Source organism: Serpula lacrymans (genome assembly GCF_000218685.1).
Source record: "Serpula lacrymans var. lacrymans S7.9 unplaced genomic scaffold SERLAscaffold_3, whole genome shotgun sequence".
Taxonomy (NCBI): Eukaryota; Fungi; Basidiomycota; class Agaricomycetes; order Boletales; family Serpulaceae; genus Serpula; species Serpula lacrymans.
Genome location: NW_006763292.1, coordinates 1,202,459 through 1,223,451, shown reverse-complemented (window position 1 = coordinate 1,223,451; position 20,993 = coordinate 1,202,459). Strand labels below are relative to the sequence as shown.

Below are 20,993 nucleotides of genomic sequence, written 5' to 3'. Positions count from 1 at the left end.
AACAGAGGAATATCATGTTCCTGAATCTGTTACTGTGTTGCTTTTAGTAAAAACTGGGGAGAACATTACCACAAACTGGACCTAGTGAGAACAAAAAGTGGATCAGTGATATGTAAAGATGGAAGGGAAGTACCTATATAGCAATAACTCCTAGGAGAACAATGGCCACTTTAGCAGAGACTAGGTTTATCTGGTTTTGTCACTCCCACTTAAGTGCAACTGTAATCCCATAGCTGTTACGATAACACAATTTTTGGACCTTTAAATTTCATTCTCCTCTTCAACTTTCTTTTGTAGTTTTCACACCCTGTGCCACGCAGCACCACCTTCCATTATTGTTCAAACTCCACTTCTCGCGCTGCACTGCCTTTTCTATTTTTAGATAACAAGTTTCTCACGCAGTGGAGCTGGTCACATGGGCTGTGCCCCATGACATCATCAGCCACTGCCTCCATCAACTGTACAATACATATGTACAAACAAACTGTAGTAGTATATATACCCCAATAGATCAAGGAGACTCCTCAGCAAGTCCTCCTGTTGTTTACCCACAACTAACTCGGCCCTATCCAAAGGGTAACCACCTTTACAGCATTGTCTGAGTTGTGTGCCAGAGTAACTAAAGTCTTGGTTGTAACATCTGGTGGCTTTCTATCAGTTTTTAATTCCCTTCTTTTTAATTCCCTTCTTTTATCCTTTGTTATAATAACAACATTCTCAACCACATCACTTTTAAGCTCCTATTTAACTTTCATTTCCAATACAGACACTTATGCCACACAGCGCTTTCCTCTTTAATTTATTCTCAGGTTGAACTTTTATTTCTCGTGGCTGGCCCTATAATATCATCAGCCACCCCTTTTTATTAACTATATAGTACATATGTACAAACACATTGTAGTAGTATATATACCCACCAATAGATTGAAAACTCCTCAGTAAGTCCTCCTGTTGTCTACCAACAGCTAACTTGGTCCTACCCTAAGAGAGTCTACCAACTCCCTCACTCACTTATCTCTGCTTGTGTTAGTTCTGCACTAGAGTATAAAAACTTGAGTTGTTACACCCTTCTTATACCATGAACAGCTCTTTGATATAGACAAATGAGGCATAACTCCTTGTGGTGCATTCAAAACCTTTCCACAGGCTGGCATGTTCTGGATGCAATTGTGCATAGGCCTTGCAAACATCATTATATACTTGCTCTGAAGTCTTTATTGTTGACAGGAAAAGATTGAGAGAGAAAAATGTGTGAGGGTCCTTGAGGGTGCAAGGATGTTGGGGAGGATTTTGAAGCCGCCCAAGCATTTCTGGATGGATTTGGATATTGGGGTCATCCAAATTTGCATTATTTATGGCTCTGACAAATTTGATAGTGGTTCAAAGGTCTTCAAGCTGTGTGAGATCAGATATTTCTTGTAACTTGGCTTCATCAAGTCCTTAAATATTGTCCGCCACAGGATCATTAGAAAAATCCTTAAGTGATACTCAATTATCTCTGCTGTTTGGAGGCTTAGAGGAATCAGGAGTTTGCAAGCGAGGGGATTGGGGATCTATGTATGTATACTAATATAGATTAGATATATGGAATATGTACAAGATATAGAAAGGCACACAGATGCTTCCTTGACTATATTTTGCTGTGTCTCCACTGCATTGTGGGCTTTTTTTTGTTTCTTGAGTGGCCTTGTAGGTATTGACAAAGATGTTGGAGAGGATGGGATAGATGCTTCTGCTCAAAAGCCAAGTTCTATGGCCTTCTGTGCTATAAATTGTTTGGTTGCATTGGATATAATCCTTTGCAAAATTCTTTGTTCCTGTAGTAGGTTTTTTTGGATATTTTTTTGAGGACACCCTTGCAATACTTGATGCAATCACAGTGAAATTCTTTCAGTTGGGGAGGGATGGGGTCCATGGAGATGTGGTGGAAGAATAAAGGCAAAATGAGACTGAGTAGTGCACTCATGTATTTACACAACTACGCTACGCAGTCTTGTGCTGTCCTCAATACATTGAGTTGTGAATGTCTGAGTGGCGATCAGATCAGATCAAGTTGAAGTCGAGTCAAGTGCCATAATCTCAAATATTTTGAATCGTGAGAATTTTATGCTAAATTGGTCTATTTGTTTGGCAATTGGATATTGCCTGACAATTTATCTAATTCTATTTTCTTCTTTCTGGCTAGGGCTGAGGTGCATATAGCATCACATTGACATTTCTTGTTGACTAATATTCTATCAGCTGTGTCTAGGTTGGAACATTAATAGTAGGTGTTGATCATCAACGCTGAGCTTTTTCTAGCTTTTTTTAGGTTATGAGCCCTGGGCTTTAAGGGCCCAAATAAGCCAGGAAACAAACGCATATACAGTCGGCAACTCATCAGCCTTACAGACACAGCCAACGCAGTCATCAGATCAAGATGGGAAAATTTGATCACATCCCAGAATTAATAGTCACCAAAAACATAAATGGTGTCATCATATTGCAATGCTAGAATATGTGTCATTAATGCCATCTCCTCTTGATCCAAATGCACCAATGTCAACAGAGACACAGTTGATCCAATCATGGATCAAAGACAATGGAAATGCAAAAAGGATCATCCTTCGTAAAGTCAACACCATCATATTGAACATCATTCCGGATGATGTTTCCTTACTAGCTTGTGATGCTTGGACCATACTAGCTGATCAATTTGATTGCATTGACATATCTGTTCAGTACACCATTAAAAATCAGCTGAATGACCTGAGAATGAAAAATGCAGGTGATACTCAATGCTATGTATCAGTGCACATCTCTGCAAATGAACACTTATCATACATGGGGGCACCACTGAACAACTTGGAAGCCATCTATTTATTGCTTTGTGGATTGCCTGCCACTGGCCTATGGACATGTGTCCACAAAATTATTGAGTCAGATCTCTCTTGCACTCATCTGTCTAACATATCAACCCTAGCATCCAGCCCATCCACTTTGAGCAACTTATCCAGCAATAATCTGTTACAATACACACTTTTTGGATTGTTAAATTTCATTCTCCTCTTCAACTTTCTTCTGTAGATTTCACATACTGTGCCATGCGGCACTTTCCATTTTGTTCAAACTCCCCTTTCTCGTGCTGTGCTGCCTTTCTTTATTTTTAGCTACAAATATCTCACACAGTGGAGCTGGTCACATGGCTGCACCCTATGACATCATCAGCCACTGCTTCCATCAACTATATAGTACACATGTACAAATAACCTGTAGTTGTAACAACCAAGAGTTAGTTACTCTGGCGCACAACTCAGACAAGCAAAAAAGGAATATACCAATCAACAGTATGTACTGTTGACTGGTCAGAGAGTAATAAAAGGGATCACCCCTTAGGTTTCAACAAGTTAGTTGTGAGGATACAACAGGAGGACTCGCTGAGGAGTCTCCTGGATTTATTGAGGTATTTATATTACTACAGGTTATTTGTACATGTTGTACTATACAGTTGATAAAGCAGGGGCTGATAATGTCAGAGGGCATAGCCCGTGTGGCCAGCTCCACTGCATGAGAGACTTGTAGCTAAAATAAGAAGAAAGGCAGCACAGCGCAAGAAATAGGAGTTTGAACAAAAAAAAAGTGCCGCATGGAACAGTGTGAGAAAACTACAGTAAAAGGTTAAAGCGGAGAATAAAAATAAAAGGAAAGGTCCAAAAATGTGTTATTGTAACAGTAGTAGTATAAATACCCAATAAATCCAGGAGACTCCTCAGCGAGTCCTCCTATTGTTTACCCACAACAAACTCAATCTTATCCAAAAGGTAACCACTCCCCTCACTTCTTTATAGCTTTGTCTGAGTTATGCGCCAGAGTATACAAACTCTTGGTTGTAACACAATCCTTACCTCTTTATGCTTTTGGGAGGTCAGAACGGGTACTCTTTTTGAGATGCAACTAACACCATCATGTGTGAAGCATTTTAAATGGGCCAGGATTCAATCTCCTCCACCTGGTCCTGGTTCAGAGTATGCAAACTCTGCTCTGCAACAAGTTCCTGCAGACAGCATGAATTCACACACTGGTCTTGGTGAGATGATAAATAATCCATCTGGGACATATTGCACTTGTCCACTTTGCGCTAAATGTCGTCGCTTTGATCATGACACAGAACACTGCTATCAAGAGGGTGGGGAAATGGCAGGGCAAGCATCATGGCAGCAAGACAAAGGGTCTCAACTCACTATTCCACCAGTTGTGGTTGCTGCCACTGCTATTGCCATATTGTCACCATCATTTAGCTCCAACGCTTGCAACGATCACTTTTGTGACCTCTCATGTGCTGTGCTTAATGCTGACTTGAGCAACATTACCCATAATATTAAGACCATCCTTGATTGTGGGACAATGAGCCATCTAATCCTTGACAAATCCTACTTCTGGACTTACACATCTGATGACAGTGTTCAAGTTTGAACTACCAATTGTGGCTTGCTGACTACTTGAGGATGAGGTGATTGTGTTGCTATACTGAGTATCAATGGTCAAAAGCATCACATTCATCTTTGTGACTGTTTACATGCACCTGATGCAATACTCAATCTGCTCTCAGTGGGACATATGGTCCAGAAAGGCTGGGAATTTCAATTCTGGGGGAACAAAAACAGATGTGACCTCATATATCAAACAATGTCCATAGGGACCATTGCAATGACAAACAATCTGTGCTATGTGGACCTTGCATTTGTTTCACCGGTAACCACTCATGACACTCACTCTGAATTCACAGCATTCATCCCCACCATCACAACCTGGGATTTGTGGCATGTACAATTCAGACACACAGGAGGAAACATTGCCAAGCTCTTTCCTTCAAGCGCACAAGGTGTAGATGTCACAGCATCACACTCCCAGTCAAAATGTGAGTCTTGCGTTATGGGGAAACACCTGCATGAACTATTCCAAACTTCAAACTTGCCTCATTCAACATCCTTTCTCCAACTCATTCACTCATATGTATGTGGTCCATTTCCCACCACAACCATACATGGAAAACATTATTTCATCTTGTACTTAGATGATTACACTAATATCATCAATGTCCAACTTCTCTTCACCAAAGATCAAGCTCTCTCTGCATGGCTTCTGGTCAAAGCTCAATGGGAGAACCGCTTCAATGCAATGGGTAAATTGTTTCAGTCAGACAATGGGGGAGTGTTAGTTTTGGTGATTCTGCACCTTTGTGCTACCTACATATTTTCATTCCTTTCTCTATCTATTCCTCTATCATTCAGTATTGATTGTGTTCTCTATTATTTTGCCTTTGTGGCTGCTTTGTTTACCTTTGTTTACAAAACTTTGGACAGTACTGCAGAGTCCAATGCTTCCTATTCTCTAGTTACTCACATTGGACTCTAGGTACTGTATACCTTCTGTACTCTTTAATAATCCAGTTACTCACATTGGACTCTAGTTTCCAATCTCTGATTGCTCTCAGCAAGTGGCTAGACACTTCCTTTAAGCTTTGTTCTTAATAAGGAGAGTACATTGGAAAAGAGTTTGAGGACACATTGATAGCAAGTGGGGTTGAACGCTGGAAATCAGTTGCTTATGCCCATTAACAAAGTGGGAAGGCTGGACGGGCCATACATACAAATGAAGGGAGGGCTTTAGCTGCACTTTTTGGTGCGTGACTGTCTGCTGGATACTTTGGCGAGGCCATACTTCTCATTTCTTACCTGTGGAATCTCACAATAACTTGAACTCTGCAACCCGGGATTACACCCTTTGAAATGCTGCATGGGCATAAACCCAACTTATTGTTAGAATATACTCTAACATACCAATACCCCATAGGATAATACCTCTGATTTGTAAGCCAATGCAGTATGCAGCAGCTATACTGTGTAAGATGTCCGTGGTTGCATGTCATGTTTAAGATCCTATATTGTATAACCTTGGCCATATAGCTCAATTGGTAGAGCAACTGGCATGTATCCAGAAGGTTCCAGGTTCAATCCCTGGTTTGGTCAATATCCAATTTTATCACTTATCACATCTACGTGTCTTTGGTTTGAGATGTTTTTCTCGCATCCCTCCTGAACTGCGTGCCAAAAATGAATTCCACTCAAAACCCTCCATATTCATGGGAAATCCGGACAACATGAAGAGCTGGCATTTATGCAACCTCACCACAGGCAGCTTTTATAATTACAGGGACATTATTATAATAGACATACCAGCACCTACTTACACTTTACTTTTACTTTTTCCAAGTCACATGACCAGTCATATGACCATTTACTTTACTTTACATTTTCGGACTTTTCATAGTCACATGACCAGTCATTTGACACATCACCTGACCAGTGTCTAGGCCCACCATGTGACTGGTCACATGCAAAATATCGGACTTTAAACTATATTTACAACTGTACAGTACCTCATGTATTTTAGTATATATACAGAAGCAATACATGGGGAAGGACTCAGCAAGTCCTCCTGTTGTCTACCAACAACTAACTTGGTTGTACTTTGAGGGGAAATCCCTCCTTTTCACTACTCTTCTGCTTGTCTATTGTTGTGCTCCAGTGCCCCAAGACTGTGTCTTATTGGTGTTGTCACAGATGTGATCTTTGATGAGGGATCAATCATGTGAGGCAGAAAGGAAGAAGATGACAAAACTCACCACATCATCACATTTGCTGGAAAACTCAAAGAAAACATATATATGCAACAGGTTGGAGGATTTGAGCAATATAGCACTGTAGGAAAAATGCTTGTTTGCCATATGATCTCATCCATCTATGGCTTGAAACAAGTGGCCTTAAACTGGTATGAATTATTATCCACCAATCTTATCGGTCTGGGATTCCACAAGTGCAAAGCAGACAATATTGTCTTCATTTTTGATCAAGAAAAGACCGGAAAATATGTCACATATGTAATAGCTTGTCATGTTGATAATGGCCTTGTAAGATGCAATGATGGAGACTTCTTTATATGGGTTAAAGACAAGATTGTGAAACGGTTTGGACTCAGTGATTCATCACAAAATCAAAAACATAGAAAGCTCTTACCAAAAACTCATCAGAGAGCTAATGCATTTTGCCACCTGCACAAGACCAGATGTTGCCCACACTGTACACTGACTAACACAATTCAATTCAACTCTAACAGCACATTATTATACAAGCACAAAGAGAGTTTTATTACCTGAAAGGAACCACATCTCTAGCTGTTCATTTTGGGAACACAAACAATGATCACTCAATTCATGGATACAGTGATGCTGATTGGGCAAGTTCACCAGAAGACAAAATATCAATCACGAAATATGCATGGTTCTTCTATGGGGGTATTATCTCTTATGCGTCAAAGAAACAACCAATTCATGCACTTTCATCCACCAAATCAGAGTATATGGCACTGACTGCCTGTATGCAAGAGGGACTATGGATCATCCAGATGGTTCACTCCCTCAATCAAGACCTGCAACTGCCGCTTCACATTTGAGCAAACAACACAGCAGCAATATCACTATCCCAAACCTCCAACAATCACTCATGCACCAAACACATAGACATACACTTTCATTTCATCAGTAAACATGTGAAACTTAGACATTTTAAATTAGAATGGGTGCCTACACACAAGAATACAGCAGACATTCTTACAAAACCTTTACTGAAGACTTCCTTTCAAACTCATTGTTCAGGACTTTCATTAGTAATTCATTGAGAGAATACGTAGAAAGTCAACTCGTTACTTCAACCATAGAGACAGATCACATGATTTAGACTCTTTAGATAGCACTGGAATTTACTCTTGTTTGCTCCTCAGTTGTTGATCATCAACGCTGAGGTGCATATAACATTACATTGACATTTCTTGTAGACTAATGTTCTATCAGCTGTATTTAGCTTTTTTTAACCACTTCAAGGAAGAAGGCAAACAACAGGGACCAGAAATAAGACAATAGCGGTATTCAGAATAAACCTGCTATTTTTTGCAGGCGCCTGCCCAAAGTAGCTTGCTAACTCACACTGTCGCCAAAAAGAAGCCCTGAGCACTTTGATTTACATAGTGTATATTTTCAGATATGGTAGTATCCAAAAAATCAGCAAGATACTCAGCCATCAATAAGATCTATATAACAACCTCATGGAATACACTCTGTAGTCATCCATCAACATGTTGATGAATTGCCCCACACTGCGTGAGCAGCACTTGGATGCTCTCGGCAATGCTTTTGTATTGACCCAAGTTGACATTGTCCGAAACATTCTCCTTGATGCCTTATCCTACACAGCTGAGGAGGGCTTGCACACTCCTGCCTTGCGGATTTCCCCTGACATGAATGTGTCCCCCTTATCCCATCATTTTCAGACTCTGACCAGTCCATGCACTCAGACTCAAATGCTAAAATGTCACTGGAGTTGCCGCTTGATTTGGAGATTGGGGGGAGAGGACACCAAGCAGCGGCTTGGAATCTGATGATTTGTACTTAGTGGATGAGCTTGCAATAATCTAATTTGTAGCTATCATCTACATTGTCCTGCACAAAGGTATCATGAACACCCGGGTTTTCTTCCCCAACAATCCAGTTTTTTGCCAGCCTCAGGTGAACCTCCTTGAGTGGTCCCAACATCACAGTGTCAAATATTTCCTTTGCAAGCTTCATATGATTCCAATCCACATTTGACTCCATAGTTGTTCTTATTGAAAACAACCCCATTTTTCATAATAACTCCAATAACCTCCGGTACACTTTCTCTCTCCAACTCGCCATCTTTCTCAACCATGTTGGCCATTACATTAACACCTCTTCATGTGCAGATATTGCAGGGTGGTCAGGAGTATCAGTAGGGAGTGTTGATAGCTGTACCAAGTGCATTGTGATTGCACTGTTGGCCCTGCATGATTTAGCATTCTCCCCCCCCTGTCATATCCATACTATCCATACCGGAAGACAGAACTCCGGCATTTCTGAAGGAGTTGTTTTCTGCTCCTTTTCATCCTCTACTTCTCCTCTGTCCATTTCCAACGAGCTAGGGACTAAGGTCCATGGAAGGGCTTAGCGCACGAGCTAAGCCAATTCCCCATCTTGCCCCCCATACTCTATTACTCCAAAGAGGCCACGGTTCTGACAGTATATTTGAACTGCACTTCCAGGACCCTCCGTATCCTCCATGGTCAAACACGTACAAAACATCTTTCAGGGCAACACCAATTTCCTTAGTTTTTCTGCTCGACAACCCCTAAAGGTGCGATCAATCTCCATGGCTCTAGAACGCCTGACCTCACCTTGTACCCCCAGGGGTTCCCCAATCCCTCCCGGCTCACCTCATAACCCAACCCCTGCTCCGCATTCTCCAATACCCACTCTCGCAGACTTACCCCGCATGGAGCTGGAAAACAAGGATGTCGAAGACCTCACGCTGGCTCAAGCCTTGCTTGCCCAATCATCCAGAAATACCCCTAATGGTGTCTCCGCACGCACTAAGATTAAGGAGCTGGACACTTTCAATGGCTTTGACCCACAAAAAATTTGCTCCTTCATTGTGCAATGCCAACTGAATTTCAACAACTGTCTGGGCGCATTCCGAACTGACCGAGCAAATATTAACTACGCTATCTCCTTCCTTAAGGGAATGGTGTTAGATTGGTTTGAATCAGATATCCTGACCCCAGACAACCTCACTACCATTCCTATCTGGATGGGTGACTACTCCGAGTTCCTCTCTGAGCTCCACTCCAATTTTGGGCCTCACAACCCCATTGGAGATGCGGAGTCACAGATCAAGCACCTCCAGATGTGCCACAATCAATGTCTACATGGGTATATGGTGGAATTCAATTGTCTCACCTCCCAAATCCAAGGATGGGGCAAGGGCGCACTCTGACATCAGTTCTACAAAGGACTCCCTGCAAGGATTAAAGACAAAATCTCCCACATTGAAAAACCAGACTCCCTTGCGGAGTTACAGACCCTTGCTCAAACCATCGACTCTCGCTACTGGGAACGACACAACAAAGTCAGCAGGGAAACTACCACCCAGCCCAAATCCTCATTGAGCACCAATACCATGTCTTCCTCCAAACTGTCCTCTTCTATGTCCACCGCAAAGTCTGCAACCCGCGGAAACTCCACTTCCCATTTGCACTCCCACCACTCCCACACTTCAAAATCTCTGGACTTGACCAACAAGTTGGGCAAGGACAAGAAACTTACTCCGGAAGAACGCAAGCACTGTTTTGACAACAACCTCTACCTGTTCTATGGTCAGCCTGGGCATAATGTGAAGTCCTGCCCCAAGTCAACTCCAGTGCCGCAAAAGCTCATGCCACTACAGCAGTTCTGGAAAGCAAACCGGAAGTCGCTGAGGCAAAAAAGTAGTCAGCACTCCTCCGCGCTCTGCACAGGTTGAGGACTGTGACCGTGCACTAACAGAGATACTTCTCAATGTGTCTGCTCTTTCCAATACCAACTCCCTCCATGTAAATCTTACCTCCAAATCTCTTCCAAACATTTCTTTTACAGTGCTAGTAAACTCTGGGTTGTCACATTGTTTTCTAGACACTGTCTTTGTGAATGCTAGCCCACTTTCTCCCTATACCGTTACTCCGATCCGACTCTGCTTATTTGACAGAATGTCAAACTCTGTTATCACTAAGGCAGTAATGTCCCCTATTGGAGATAACCATGTCCAGTAACCCTTGGATAGACCATATAAAATCTTTAAATAGATCTGCTGTTCCGGTGGCTGTAATAGTTTTGTTTGTGGGTACAAACACAATTTCTTTGGAGAAGCAGTCCACAGCCACCATTACTACCCATTTGACTTGGGCAAATCTATTATAAAATCAACCAATATATTTTGCCAGGGACTAGCTGGTATTGGGTTTTGCATAAGTTTACAGGCCGGCGGTTTATGAGAGTTTTTAGACATAGCACAGCGCAGGCAAGGTTTTACATATCCTTGTATGCCTTTGACCATGCTAGGCTATATGTATCTGGAGATCAACTGCATTATCCATTGCCACCCAGGGTACCCAGCTACTAGTGTGTCATGATGTCTATCTACTGTCTTAATCCCTGCAGTCATAAAACATCTTTCCATAAATGATGTTTATTGCCATCAAGGCACTACTGAATTATCACAGTCATAGTCAAATTTGGGCTCTTCAAGTTGCATAGTAAGATCAATGTTTGTCCCAGTTACTGAAGGCCCGAGGGCAGAAAATGTAACAAAAGGTGCTGCAGAATACTGTGGAAGTTCAAGTCTAGGATTTGGATACGGCCTTGGACTGGGTCCTGGCAATAGATGAGATGATTGTTGGTATGGGTTGCAAAACATGGTTTAACCCATTACCACACCAATACAAGTCTGACACATATTACTAACCAAAGAAGATAAAAGTTGAGGAGAAGCGGCCAACATTTGAACATTAACTTGCACAGATTGCTTGAGATCATCCCAATGGGTCCACTAAAGCATGAAAATCCTTAAGGTAAGGTCAGAAAACCAAACCATTATGATTTATTAGTAGTCCACAAAAATGACTTGGAGATAACATTCAAAGACAGCAAGCCATTATTTCAAGCCAAATTAAGATCTCTGACTTGAAAGCCAACTTACATTTTACTGATGAAAATATTGTATAAATCCTTGATAGTAAGTGCCTTGTGAGTGAATATCATAATGTCATTATTGCTAGTTTCATAGCTTGGGGGTGTCCAATATATGGGGAAGAAGCTTGCAGTGAATTTGAACACCAGTTGCAGTAACTGGAAGTTATATAATATAAATAAAGCTCAGGCTAAATAAATAAAACTGTTAGAGATGCAAGCGGAGCTGTACAAGAATGTTAGATTGTGATAATATTGGAAGTTGGAACATAAAAAGTAAAAATGAAAGGATGTGACAGGAAGTACCAATCTTGGTGCTGTGAAGCTGTTGGTGAACTCAAACTCAAACTTAGTACCTGTGGAGAATGGAAGCTTTGTGCAATGCACCACATCCATGATGGAAATTCATTATCCTCCATACCCTTTCTACTAGTCATGGTAGAGTAGTAATCAGTGAAATCACTCAAGCAGCACCAATTACAGTCTGAGTAGTATAACAACCAAAGTTTCTATACTCTGGTGCACAATGATGACAAGCAAAGGAAGGTGAGTGAAGGAGAGCGAGGATAATCTCCCTTACGGTAGGACCAAGTTTGTTGTGTGTAAACAACAGGAGGACTAGCTGAGGAGTCTTCTTAATCTATCAGAATATATATACTATTACAGGTTATTTGTACATGTGTACTATACAATTGATAAGTGTGGTTGCTGATAATGTTATAGGGTGCAGCTCTTGTAACTAGTTCTACCACGTGAGAGAGTTATAGCTAAAATAAATGGAAGCAGTACAGTATGAGAAAGTGAAAGTAAAAGGTGGAGTTTGAAATAAAAAGAAAGTGCCCCATGGCACAATTGTTCAAAAATGATAAAGAAAGTTAAGGAGGAAAAGGAGAGTTGAAAGTCCAAGAGTTGTGTATTGTAACAAGTAGAATGCCAATAGCAGCCCCAAAGACACGGGAATTCCAGTGAATACTGTAGTACAAGGGTTTAAGTTGTGCTTAAATAAGGCTAATCTACTCACACCTCTGTTAGGCAAGTTTCCTTATCTCAGGCCTTAAATACAGACAGTGAGCCAACCCAAGAATTGACAACATCAACTACCCCCACAAAACCTCCCTGTGTAATTCAATCAACAACTCACCGGCCATATTACAGATTGTTGATTTCTCATTACTCTGTACAACAGTCACAATATCCTCCAACCCCAGTCCTTCCACTCAAGTCCGCCAACCTGCCAAAGGAGCGGACTTTGTGGGCCGTAGTGCTAATCCTGGAGAAAATCTGAATACTGCTAGTATATTTGCTGAGGTACTTGCAGGTGTTCATTCTGATCTCCGCTAGATAATATGAGGCTTTTTAGGCCATGCTTCTGGTAACAGTTTGCACGTCTATTATAACCATGTATACTGACTGACTTTACTAGTATTGCCAATGTTCCCACCACCCCTGTACAATCTTCCCTCAGCTCCTCCACAAATCTTTCTGGCCTTAGGCTTATTGACGAGTTTGACATTGAGTACTCTTGGCCCAATGAGTCTGGTCACACTACAAAATTTGCCAATACTCAGGTCAGGCTACTGCCAGTGGTGAAGGTCACAACAATAGTGTTTCAAGCTATGTGAGTCATAGCCTGGGAGTTGCTGTCCCTCTGGTTCTGGTTCTGGTTCTGGATCTGGACCAGTACCAGCATGAACATAATTCCCAGGCTAATTGATTCAATGATCTGAGTCTAGGCTTAAACACCATGTGCCAGATCCAACCTAGTTGCGGGCCCAGTAAATTAACACCTGCCTCACACTGAACAGTTATTGTCTGGCAGAAAAATAACTTCAAGTTTGGACTAATGTTGTACCTCAAATTTATGCACAACTCTTTTGTTGATTATTATGATTATGTGCTTATTGTTGCTGCTTCTCATATTATGCCTTATAACTATGCCAGTAGTAGTAGTGTAATGTAATGTGTTTTACCAGTGTAAGATATATCATCAGAAACCTAAATATCTTATACTACATTTTCACTCTACTGGCAGAGTCAATGAGCATCGGCTGTTATAATTTGAAATGTATGCTATACCATGCTTTCTTGTTGCTCTCTCTAAACCTGAGGATACCAATTATGTCCTCAACTGCCTAGGGTTACAGGCTTCAAGCCAAGGTTCAAATATTTGTCTGAGTGATGATAGTAAACTAAAATAAAAAATACAGCCTGGCAGTTAGCCCAAAATGGAAACTGTTCCTAGTAATAATAATTAACTGAACCATTGAGCCAACTTGAATCACGTCAGACATTGTTTCTGCCCCAGCCCATATAGTTATAATTGCCTGTCTTAGAAGGGGCATTATTACCTGATAATATTACTATATAGATGAGGCCAGCGGAGTCTGGTGGAGTGTACCAGCTGGGCCATGTTAGACATAATATTATTGTGCCCATCACCAACAACCCAGCTGGGTGAGAGGACACCCATCTTAGACAACACAGCTGGGTGGTAGGGTGCCCCGTCTGCAACAACCCAGCTCATCAGGAAAAACACTTTGGCTATATAGGCTCTTATAGTACTATAGTTGCAAAAATAGATGTCATAGTGATTATAGTTGTAATAGAAACCCCAGCATCTATTCAGGAATAATGTGCTCTTATAGTACTCTTATAGTTGACTATAGTTCCAAGAGACTCGTATAGTAGCATCACTACTATGACAGCATTTGCTATAAACATAGCATTTACAGCATTTACAGCCCCCATTGCACTCATAGCACTCATTTAATACATTGATACTATGGTAGCATTTAGGGTAGATATTACACTCAATGCACTTGTTACACTCAGAGCAGCTATAACATGCATTGCACTCAATAACCAAATAATGCAATAAAAACAGCACAATAGTGTTTATACTTCTAGCAACAATGAAATGTAGGATACGTGAATAGAAAACAAGGAATACCATCAAGCAGCATGCTCAACAACAGTGACAGTGCCTTCCAGGGCTTCAAAATCAATACCAAAATCTTTATCTTTCATATGATTGTCATCAATCCATAGATAGTGAAGATTTGCCAGATTTCTATTTTGATAAATCAGTAGCTGTAAAAGCTCAAGTATTGATGCTTACGAAATATCCTGGTACAAGCTATCTCTCATATTCTTCATCCAGACAGGACTTTTCCTCTGAAGAACTGATAACTTTTTGAAGTAGTATCCACCTAAGCAATATTGAAAACAAGTCAACGTGAATATGCAACAACTTACCTGATTTTGAAAACATTCTCTGAGAACTCAAGCGTGGCCTTGTTGCCATTCACATATGCTCTGAGTGAACATTCAATCTGAAAGCATAATAAGATAACCACCTGGATAAAGAAGGCTAGAACTTACAGCTGTGGTGATAATTGCAAGTAGGGCTAAAGGGATGCCTTTAAAATGTTCAGGGTAGTGCACACCCTCACCCTTACGCCCATACCACTGATTATGAATTAAGTCCTTGAAGATCTAATGGGAAAAAGGTTTCTGCTTGTTAAATGTTTTGGCCTTAAAAATGGTTAAAATTAACGTCAATATGGGGAAAACAATAGCTCACCTTGATGTCAAGATCACCATCAGCAAATGCACCAGCCTCTAAAAGCTATATTACAACCTCCTTGATCTGAGCCGGTGTCATATCACCAGGAATATGGTGATGAGATGAGCTTTGGCTACAATTTCTCCTTGGACCTGGGCAACAGCAGACCAAACCTAGTAAAAAGAGTCGCTGATTAGTATGATATTATTAGAGGTGGTGATACATACATAGTCAATCAACATGTTTTTGATTTCTTCATTGCTGTTAACCTCTAGAAGCTTGGCTTGTAAATCTTCTCTGCCTTTTGAAGCATTGATGAGCCTTTTCCAAGAAAATTTGGAGCGGCAGGTAGGTGGAGGGAATCCTTCTTGTGTCACAACATGCAGTCTCATGACAGCATGCCCAGCGGTAGCAAGATCCAAAAGATGACTGGGAAATATATCAAGGGTGATCCTATGCCTTTTCCCCATCTTTGGCTGTAAAGAAAGAACTGCACGTGTAGAAATAGAGGTAGAAGTAGAAGACATCCTGGACAATGGCATAGAAGACTTTCTGGACAAACTAGTCCTCTTCTGTATTACAACAGGCCTGAACTTGGCTGCTATATAGGCTGTTTGCTTTATGAATGTAAGAAGTATTCAGAAACATACTTGATTATCCAGAATAAGTCTATCAACATCTTAGCAGCACAAAAGTATTTTTCTCTAGGAATAATTATATCTTACCATCTGGTCTAGCACCCTCATCCTCATCATAATCATCGCTGCTTTCATCCTCACCTATGTGTGGCTTTTGAGTTAGGACCCCTTGAAAATCTTCCTCATCAGAATCATTGTTGATGGCTTGTCTTTTTCTAGAAGGGTTTGGTGGTGTAACTGGGTCAACATCATTAAGATCATGTTCTTCTTCTTCCATTAAACTAGCTGCTCTCTTTCTCGTTGCTGAGGGAGATCAGTGTATTCTTTATAAATCCAGAATACATGTCTTACCTATGCATTTGGCTTCCATTGCCTCTTTCTGAGCTGCCTGGGTAGATCGTACCCTGGCATTTATAGTCATGAGGTGCTAGTACTCCTCAGCACTTAAAGTAACTGCATCATTTTGCCCCTTAGAGGCATTAGCTTTAGATTTACCCTTCATATTTTGTTTGCCTGCCATCAAAGTTGACCAGCCTATGAAAAAGTAAACAGAGAATCAAGTATAACAGAAAAGTGAAAATTTACCCACAGAGTTTGAGGCAGGCATTCTGGTCAGAATATGAATAACTCCTGACAATACCTCTGAGAATTGCTGAAAAATGCATACAGGAGTAGTATAGTAGTACTATAAACAGTGTATCTATGCAAAGGTCCTCATGGCTTCATTTTCCTGCCAGCTATTTCTATCAGCAGCCCATGAAACAAATCCATGATCAGTATGAAGTAATATAGATGCTCGTTTACCTTCATAACAAAGGTTGAGATGAGTGATATCAGATGACCTGAAAATTGCAAAGTCCTCAACCATCACAAGAGCTGCCCCCCTGAATGTTCCAATGGGGAGAACCAGGCAAAACTCCTGGTCCTTGCTGTCATGGTGAGCCTTTGTCTGTACATTGATATTGATGACCAGTGAGAGGAAGGGGGAGGCTGGGGAGTCATGGTTTCCTGGTAAGATGGACACAATTTGTTCAAGCATCTGGCACTCTTCAGGCAGGTGGGTTTGCGTCTAATACATCAATGAGATGCCTGTGAGAAAATATTGAGAACCACTTACAATACCATGTATCCAGTTAAACAGCTCTTCAAAGATGACCTTGAGGGACTGAAACATTTTCTGGTTGTCTTTGACGTCCTTGAAGATGTATGGGTTCATCTGGCTGTGGTTGGTATGTACACAGCCAACTTTGTCAAGCATAGAAGGAGGGATATCAGACAGAGCTTCATGACCCTGTGGAGTGTCAGCAATAGGGAACATATTATAAATAAACAACTCCACCTTGGTACAGTGGCAGTTGTACCATGACAAGTAAAGTGCTTGAAAGGTAGAGTCAGCATCGACACTAGTGTTCTTCTTTGTCAATAGATCTGGGGTCCCAAACACTGCTAGTAAATTGTCTGTAAGAGAATTTTGTATTTTTGCTGGAAGACTCGTGCAGATGAATGCCATTAGTGTCTCATCAGAGTTACGGATATCCACCAGGGAGCTTCAAACAAGTGTGAAATCAGTCATTGGAAATTTGTGAAAGACATACCTGGGAATAGCATCCATGGGGATACAAATGTAGATGTCATCAGATATCTTCATTCCTTCTTTGTATTGCTTGCGGAGCTGACAACAAATAAGCTATTATATGTATTATATCATACTAAAGATGAATTACATACCTGTGATTGCAAATCATGTATGTCATTAACTCTGTTGCCCTTCTCAGCACGCTCTTGTTCACACTCCATCCAGATATTGTTGGCTTGATGATCATGCTATGCTTGAAAATGCTTATTTTGAGGCAGTAATCGGTCATAGGCGGTGCGTATGACTATCTTCTCCTTTTCTGCGCCTTTTTGCTGAACAGTTGGATGTCCATCTTCACCATCATCTTCTGAAGATTCCAGATAGTCTTGTGAATCTGATAGAGGAGGGCTGTAAGGTCTAGGGAGGAAAAATGTCATTGGTGCGAGGAGCTCATAGCCAAGCTGATGGAGCGGGATAGGCGGGTTAAGGCTGGTGTCAACAATAGTATCGTAACATGACACCCAATGTTGAGCATTTTGATTGTGTAGTGTAAAATTGCTATGTATAAAAAAAATCAGGCAACAATGTGAATGCAAGAATGAATGAGACAAATAAGTGACTTACTTAAAAATCACCGAGTCAATAAATCTGTCGGAGGATGCAATGTCAGTGCAATCAAACTCCCGAGCAACTTGGTGTTCTGAAACCATTGATGGGGAGAACATTGAGGCCATACTGATTGGAAACAGATGGTGCATGCGACTGATAGTGGGTATGATATGATTTATTATCAGATCACCCTCCACGGTTCCTAACTGAAATATAAGCCAAACAATATCCTTTGCCATAGTACAGGTCACACTCACCAGGGATGGGAGATTGTAGAAGGTTGGCCAAGTCCCATGGCAGGGTGCCCTCCATTCCGGAAATGGATATCCTGAGACCAAGTCCTGCCACCAGAATCAGTATATAGATTTACCTGCCTCCGGCAATTGCAGCAAATTTACTGCCAATTGAATGCCAGTCTTGAAAAGTTTGTTTGCTGGGCTTTGTGGGGAGATGGGCGACTTCTGTATTGTAAATACTGTTGAGAGACTGTCGGGTACAGAGTTTAATGCTAGAGAAAGTGTAGTGTACTAGATCAAATTCATCAGATGCTAACAGATATCAAAATGACTCACCTCTGACATTTTGTCACCAGCTGCATGTAGTTTATCATCAACAGGAAGTTGATGCAAATGTCCTTCCCATTAATACCCCTACACCTCTGCACTACGGAACCCAAGCTCTCATCCAGATACTCACTCCCCTCCATTGCCGACTTTATGCTATCAATCCGAATACTGGGGTTATGGATGTCCGAGTCCCAGTGCGCAGACGCCAAAGTTGCAATGATGGCATTGCCATTCTCGCTAGAGTTGAGCCAAGGACTAGTTTGTCTTCTCCAAACACCACCACCATCTCTCCTTGACAATGCAAATGAGACACCCCCCCTCGGACACGGCTGTTTGGACTTGGCAGGTTCGTTAGATCCCCCACTATTTTTGCGAAGGCGACATTGCTTTTTTTGTAGGCTATGGCGTGTTGCTGATGGTGCTAACACTGTTGATGCTGCTGGTGCTGTGACACTTGGACATCTCTCATCCAAATGGTGTCGACTACTAGTCCTCCTTGGCACAACTTGCTGGGAAGGTGGCGATCCCATATCTACCTGAGGCAGTGAGAAGCTGGACATGGATTGCTGTGAAGGAGTGGCAATGAGAAGCGATGGCAGCAAGGATGTGGAAGCATGAGGCGGGGAAAGGGAGACATCAATGGGCGCATTTATAGAAGCAGGAAGAGTAGAGTTCCAATTTGCTGATGGAGATTGCCAGGGCAGGAGGCCATCCCACAGGTGTGTTGCATTCAAGTTCTCTATGCCACTAGGGTAGGTCGTATTTTGACTTGCCACCCAGGTGGAAAGCTCCTATTGAGGGATAGGATTGTGAGCTCGCTCACCTTGACCCATAAAGGATGCTGAAGACGTTGAAGACATTGAAGATCGTATGTGACTGGTCACATGATGAGCCTAGACATTGGTCAGGTGTTGTGTCACATGACTTGGTCATGTGACTATGAAAAGTCGAAAATGTAAAGTAAAGTAAATGGTCACATGACTGGTCATGTAACTTGGAAAAATAAAAGTAAAAGTGCAAAAAGTGAAGCGTAAGTAGGTACTGGTGTCAATTGTAAGACAAGTTGTGAGTATGCATGTCAAGAACACGGAGCAATACCTCAGTGTCGGATATGGATAATCTCATTTCTGGGACGTACCACCAAAACCCCGCTATTGATGCCAATTGTCCTGCCAATATCCAAATATGGGATAAGCTCGAGTGCCTGCACACTTCCCTGTTACAGATATACTGCTGCAATTTATGACAGGTAAGTCCTGAAAAAGTAATATCTGATTTTTTGAGTTATTTTAAGTGCAATACAAAACTCTCTCTGGAGATGGAAGGAAGGTAGAGAAGGGATGGCAAATTATCAGGTGCATTGTTCCTTCACCTTGCTGCTGGATATACCATTCTCATTTGCCTTTCTGAAACAGCTTCATGCCAGAGATGTCTACCATATCCCCATCTATCATTGCCATATCTCCTAACACTTCAGTAAGTCCTTTTTTGATCACATTGCATATGGATAGGCTTATAAACTTACTCCAATAGCCGCTGCTGCATCACGCTTTTCACCCATCCAAAGGTATATTTGCCGTATCTTACTTTGCTGCCCCACACTGACTACCTGGCCTTTGTCTCCTCACTGTCTGGTTCAGCAGGTTCATTATGAAGGGCCCAGAACAATATTTCCATAGGTTTATGGACCCTCTTTTGAAGAAGGAGGCTGCACTCCTTAAAGTCTACTGCGCACTGGATAATTTTCTTTTGGTAATTTTCCCTTTATCTCACATTTTTACAGGTCAATATGGGACAGAAGCCATACTACACAACATGCTGGTTTTTCTGTGTAGCCAAGATCATTACAGCTCCGAGGATTCTTCCTGGACAACAACAAGTGGCTGTTCAGACTTTACCAAACTGTGGAGTCTAGGAGCCGAGGAGGAGTGTGCTACGTTTCTCAACAACATTGTTTTGAAGGTTGACTCTGCATTACCAAGTGGTACAGCTGCTGCCTTGTGATAGTGGACTGCCGCCAACTCAGTATGTTCAGTAGAGGATGGTGGCGGCAGACAGTGTCCCAACTTGATCTTAATGAGTGCTGGCATCAGGAAAAATGGGGGTAGCTATATAGAGCTCTATAGCACTATAAGTACTCATAAAGCTATTATAGTGGTCAAACCTGTTATAGAACCTCTGCCATCTATAGAGCCTCATATAGCCCTATAAATGCTCTTATAGATGTTGGAAATTGTTGTGTGGCTGATTGAAAAAAATTAACACAAACAAGATTTGAACTCTCAACCTGCTAGTCAGCTCTTGGGTGACTAAGCAACCTACAGCCACACATCACATTTATCCACTACACCATGAGAGCTTATAAAATATATTATACAGGTTTCATATATTGACCTTTCATGGACTTAGATTATTTTTTTATTCATTGTCA

The 20,993-nt window shown here is 41.5% G+C and overlaps 4 protein-coding genes across 4 annotated transcripts; 2 read left to right on the top strand and 2 right to left on the bottom strand.

Annotated features, from left to right (window-relative positions):
- Positions 1 to 2,538: 2,538 nt before the first annotated feature.
- Positions 2,539 to 3,002, top strand: SERLADRAFT_434247 (uncharacterized protein; the record flags this gene model as incomplete). The annotated part of the gene is made up of 2 exons (XM_007314479.1): positions 2,539 to 2,918; positions 2,963 to 3,002. 2 exons carry the CDS (start codon positions 2,539 to 2,541, stop codon positions 3,000 to 3,002), a joined length of 420 nt encoding a protein of 139 aa, XP_007314541.1.
- A 6,255-nt stretch (positions 3,003 to 9,257) lies between these two features.
- On the top strand, positions 9,258 to 9,881 carry SERLADRAFT_405920 (uncharacterized protein; the record flags this gene model as incomplete). Its single annotated transcript, XM_007314478.1, has 1 exon — positions 9,258 to 9,881. One exon carries the CDS (start codon positions 9,258 to 9,260, stop codon positions 9,879 to 9,881), a length of 624 nt encoding a protein of 207 aa, XP_007314540.1.
- A 4,679-nt stretch (positions 9,882 to 14,560) lies between these two features.
- On the bottom strand, positions 14,561 to 16,232 carry SERLADRAFT_434245 (uncharacterized protein; the record flags this gene model as incomplete). Its single annotated transcript, XM_007314477.1, has 9 exons — positions 14,561 to 14,678; positions 14,864 to 14,940; positions 14,990 to 15,103; positions 15,192 to 15,236; positions 15,278 to 15,346; positions 15,401 to 15,701; positions 15,824 to 15,842; positions 15,899 to 16,114; positions 16,163 to 16,232. 9 exons carry the CDS (start codon positions 16,230 to 16,232, stop codon positions 14,561 to 14,563), a joined length of 1,029 nt encoding a protein of 342 aa, XP_007314539.1.
- A 279-nt stretch (positions 16,233 to 16,511) lies between these two features.
- On the bottom strand, positions 16,512 to 19,422 carry SERLADRAFT_434244 (uncharacterized protein; the record flags this gene model as incomplete). The annotated part of the gene is made up of 12 exons (XM_007314476.1): positions 16,512 to 16,880; positions 16,929 to 17,102; positions 17,151 to 17,358; positions 17,407 to 17,483; positions 17,540 to 17,635; positions 17,693 to 17,945; positions 18,012 to 18,198; positions 18,254 to 18,337; positions 18,367 to 18,523; positions 18,569 to 18,588; positions 18,645 to 19,301; positions 19,386 to 19,422. 12 exons carry the CDS (start codon positions 19,420 to 19,422, stop codon positions 16,512 to 16,514), a joined length of 2,319 nt encoding a protein of 772 aa, XP_007314538.1.
- Positions 19,423 to 20,993: the final 1,571 nt, after the last annotated feature.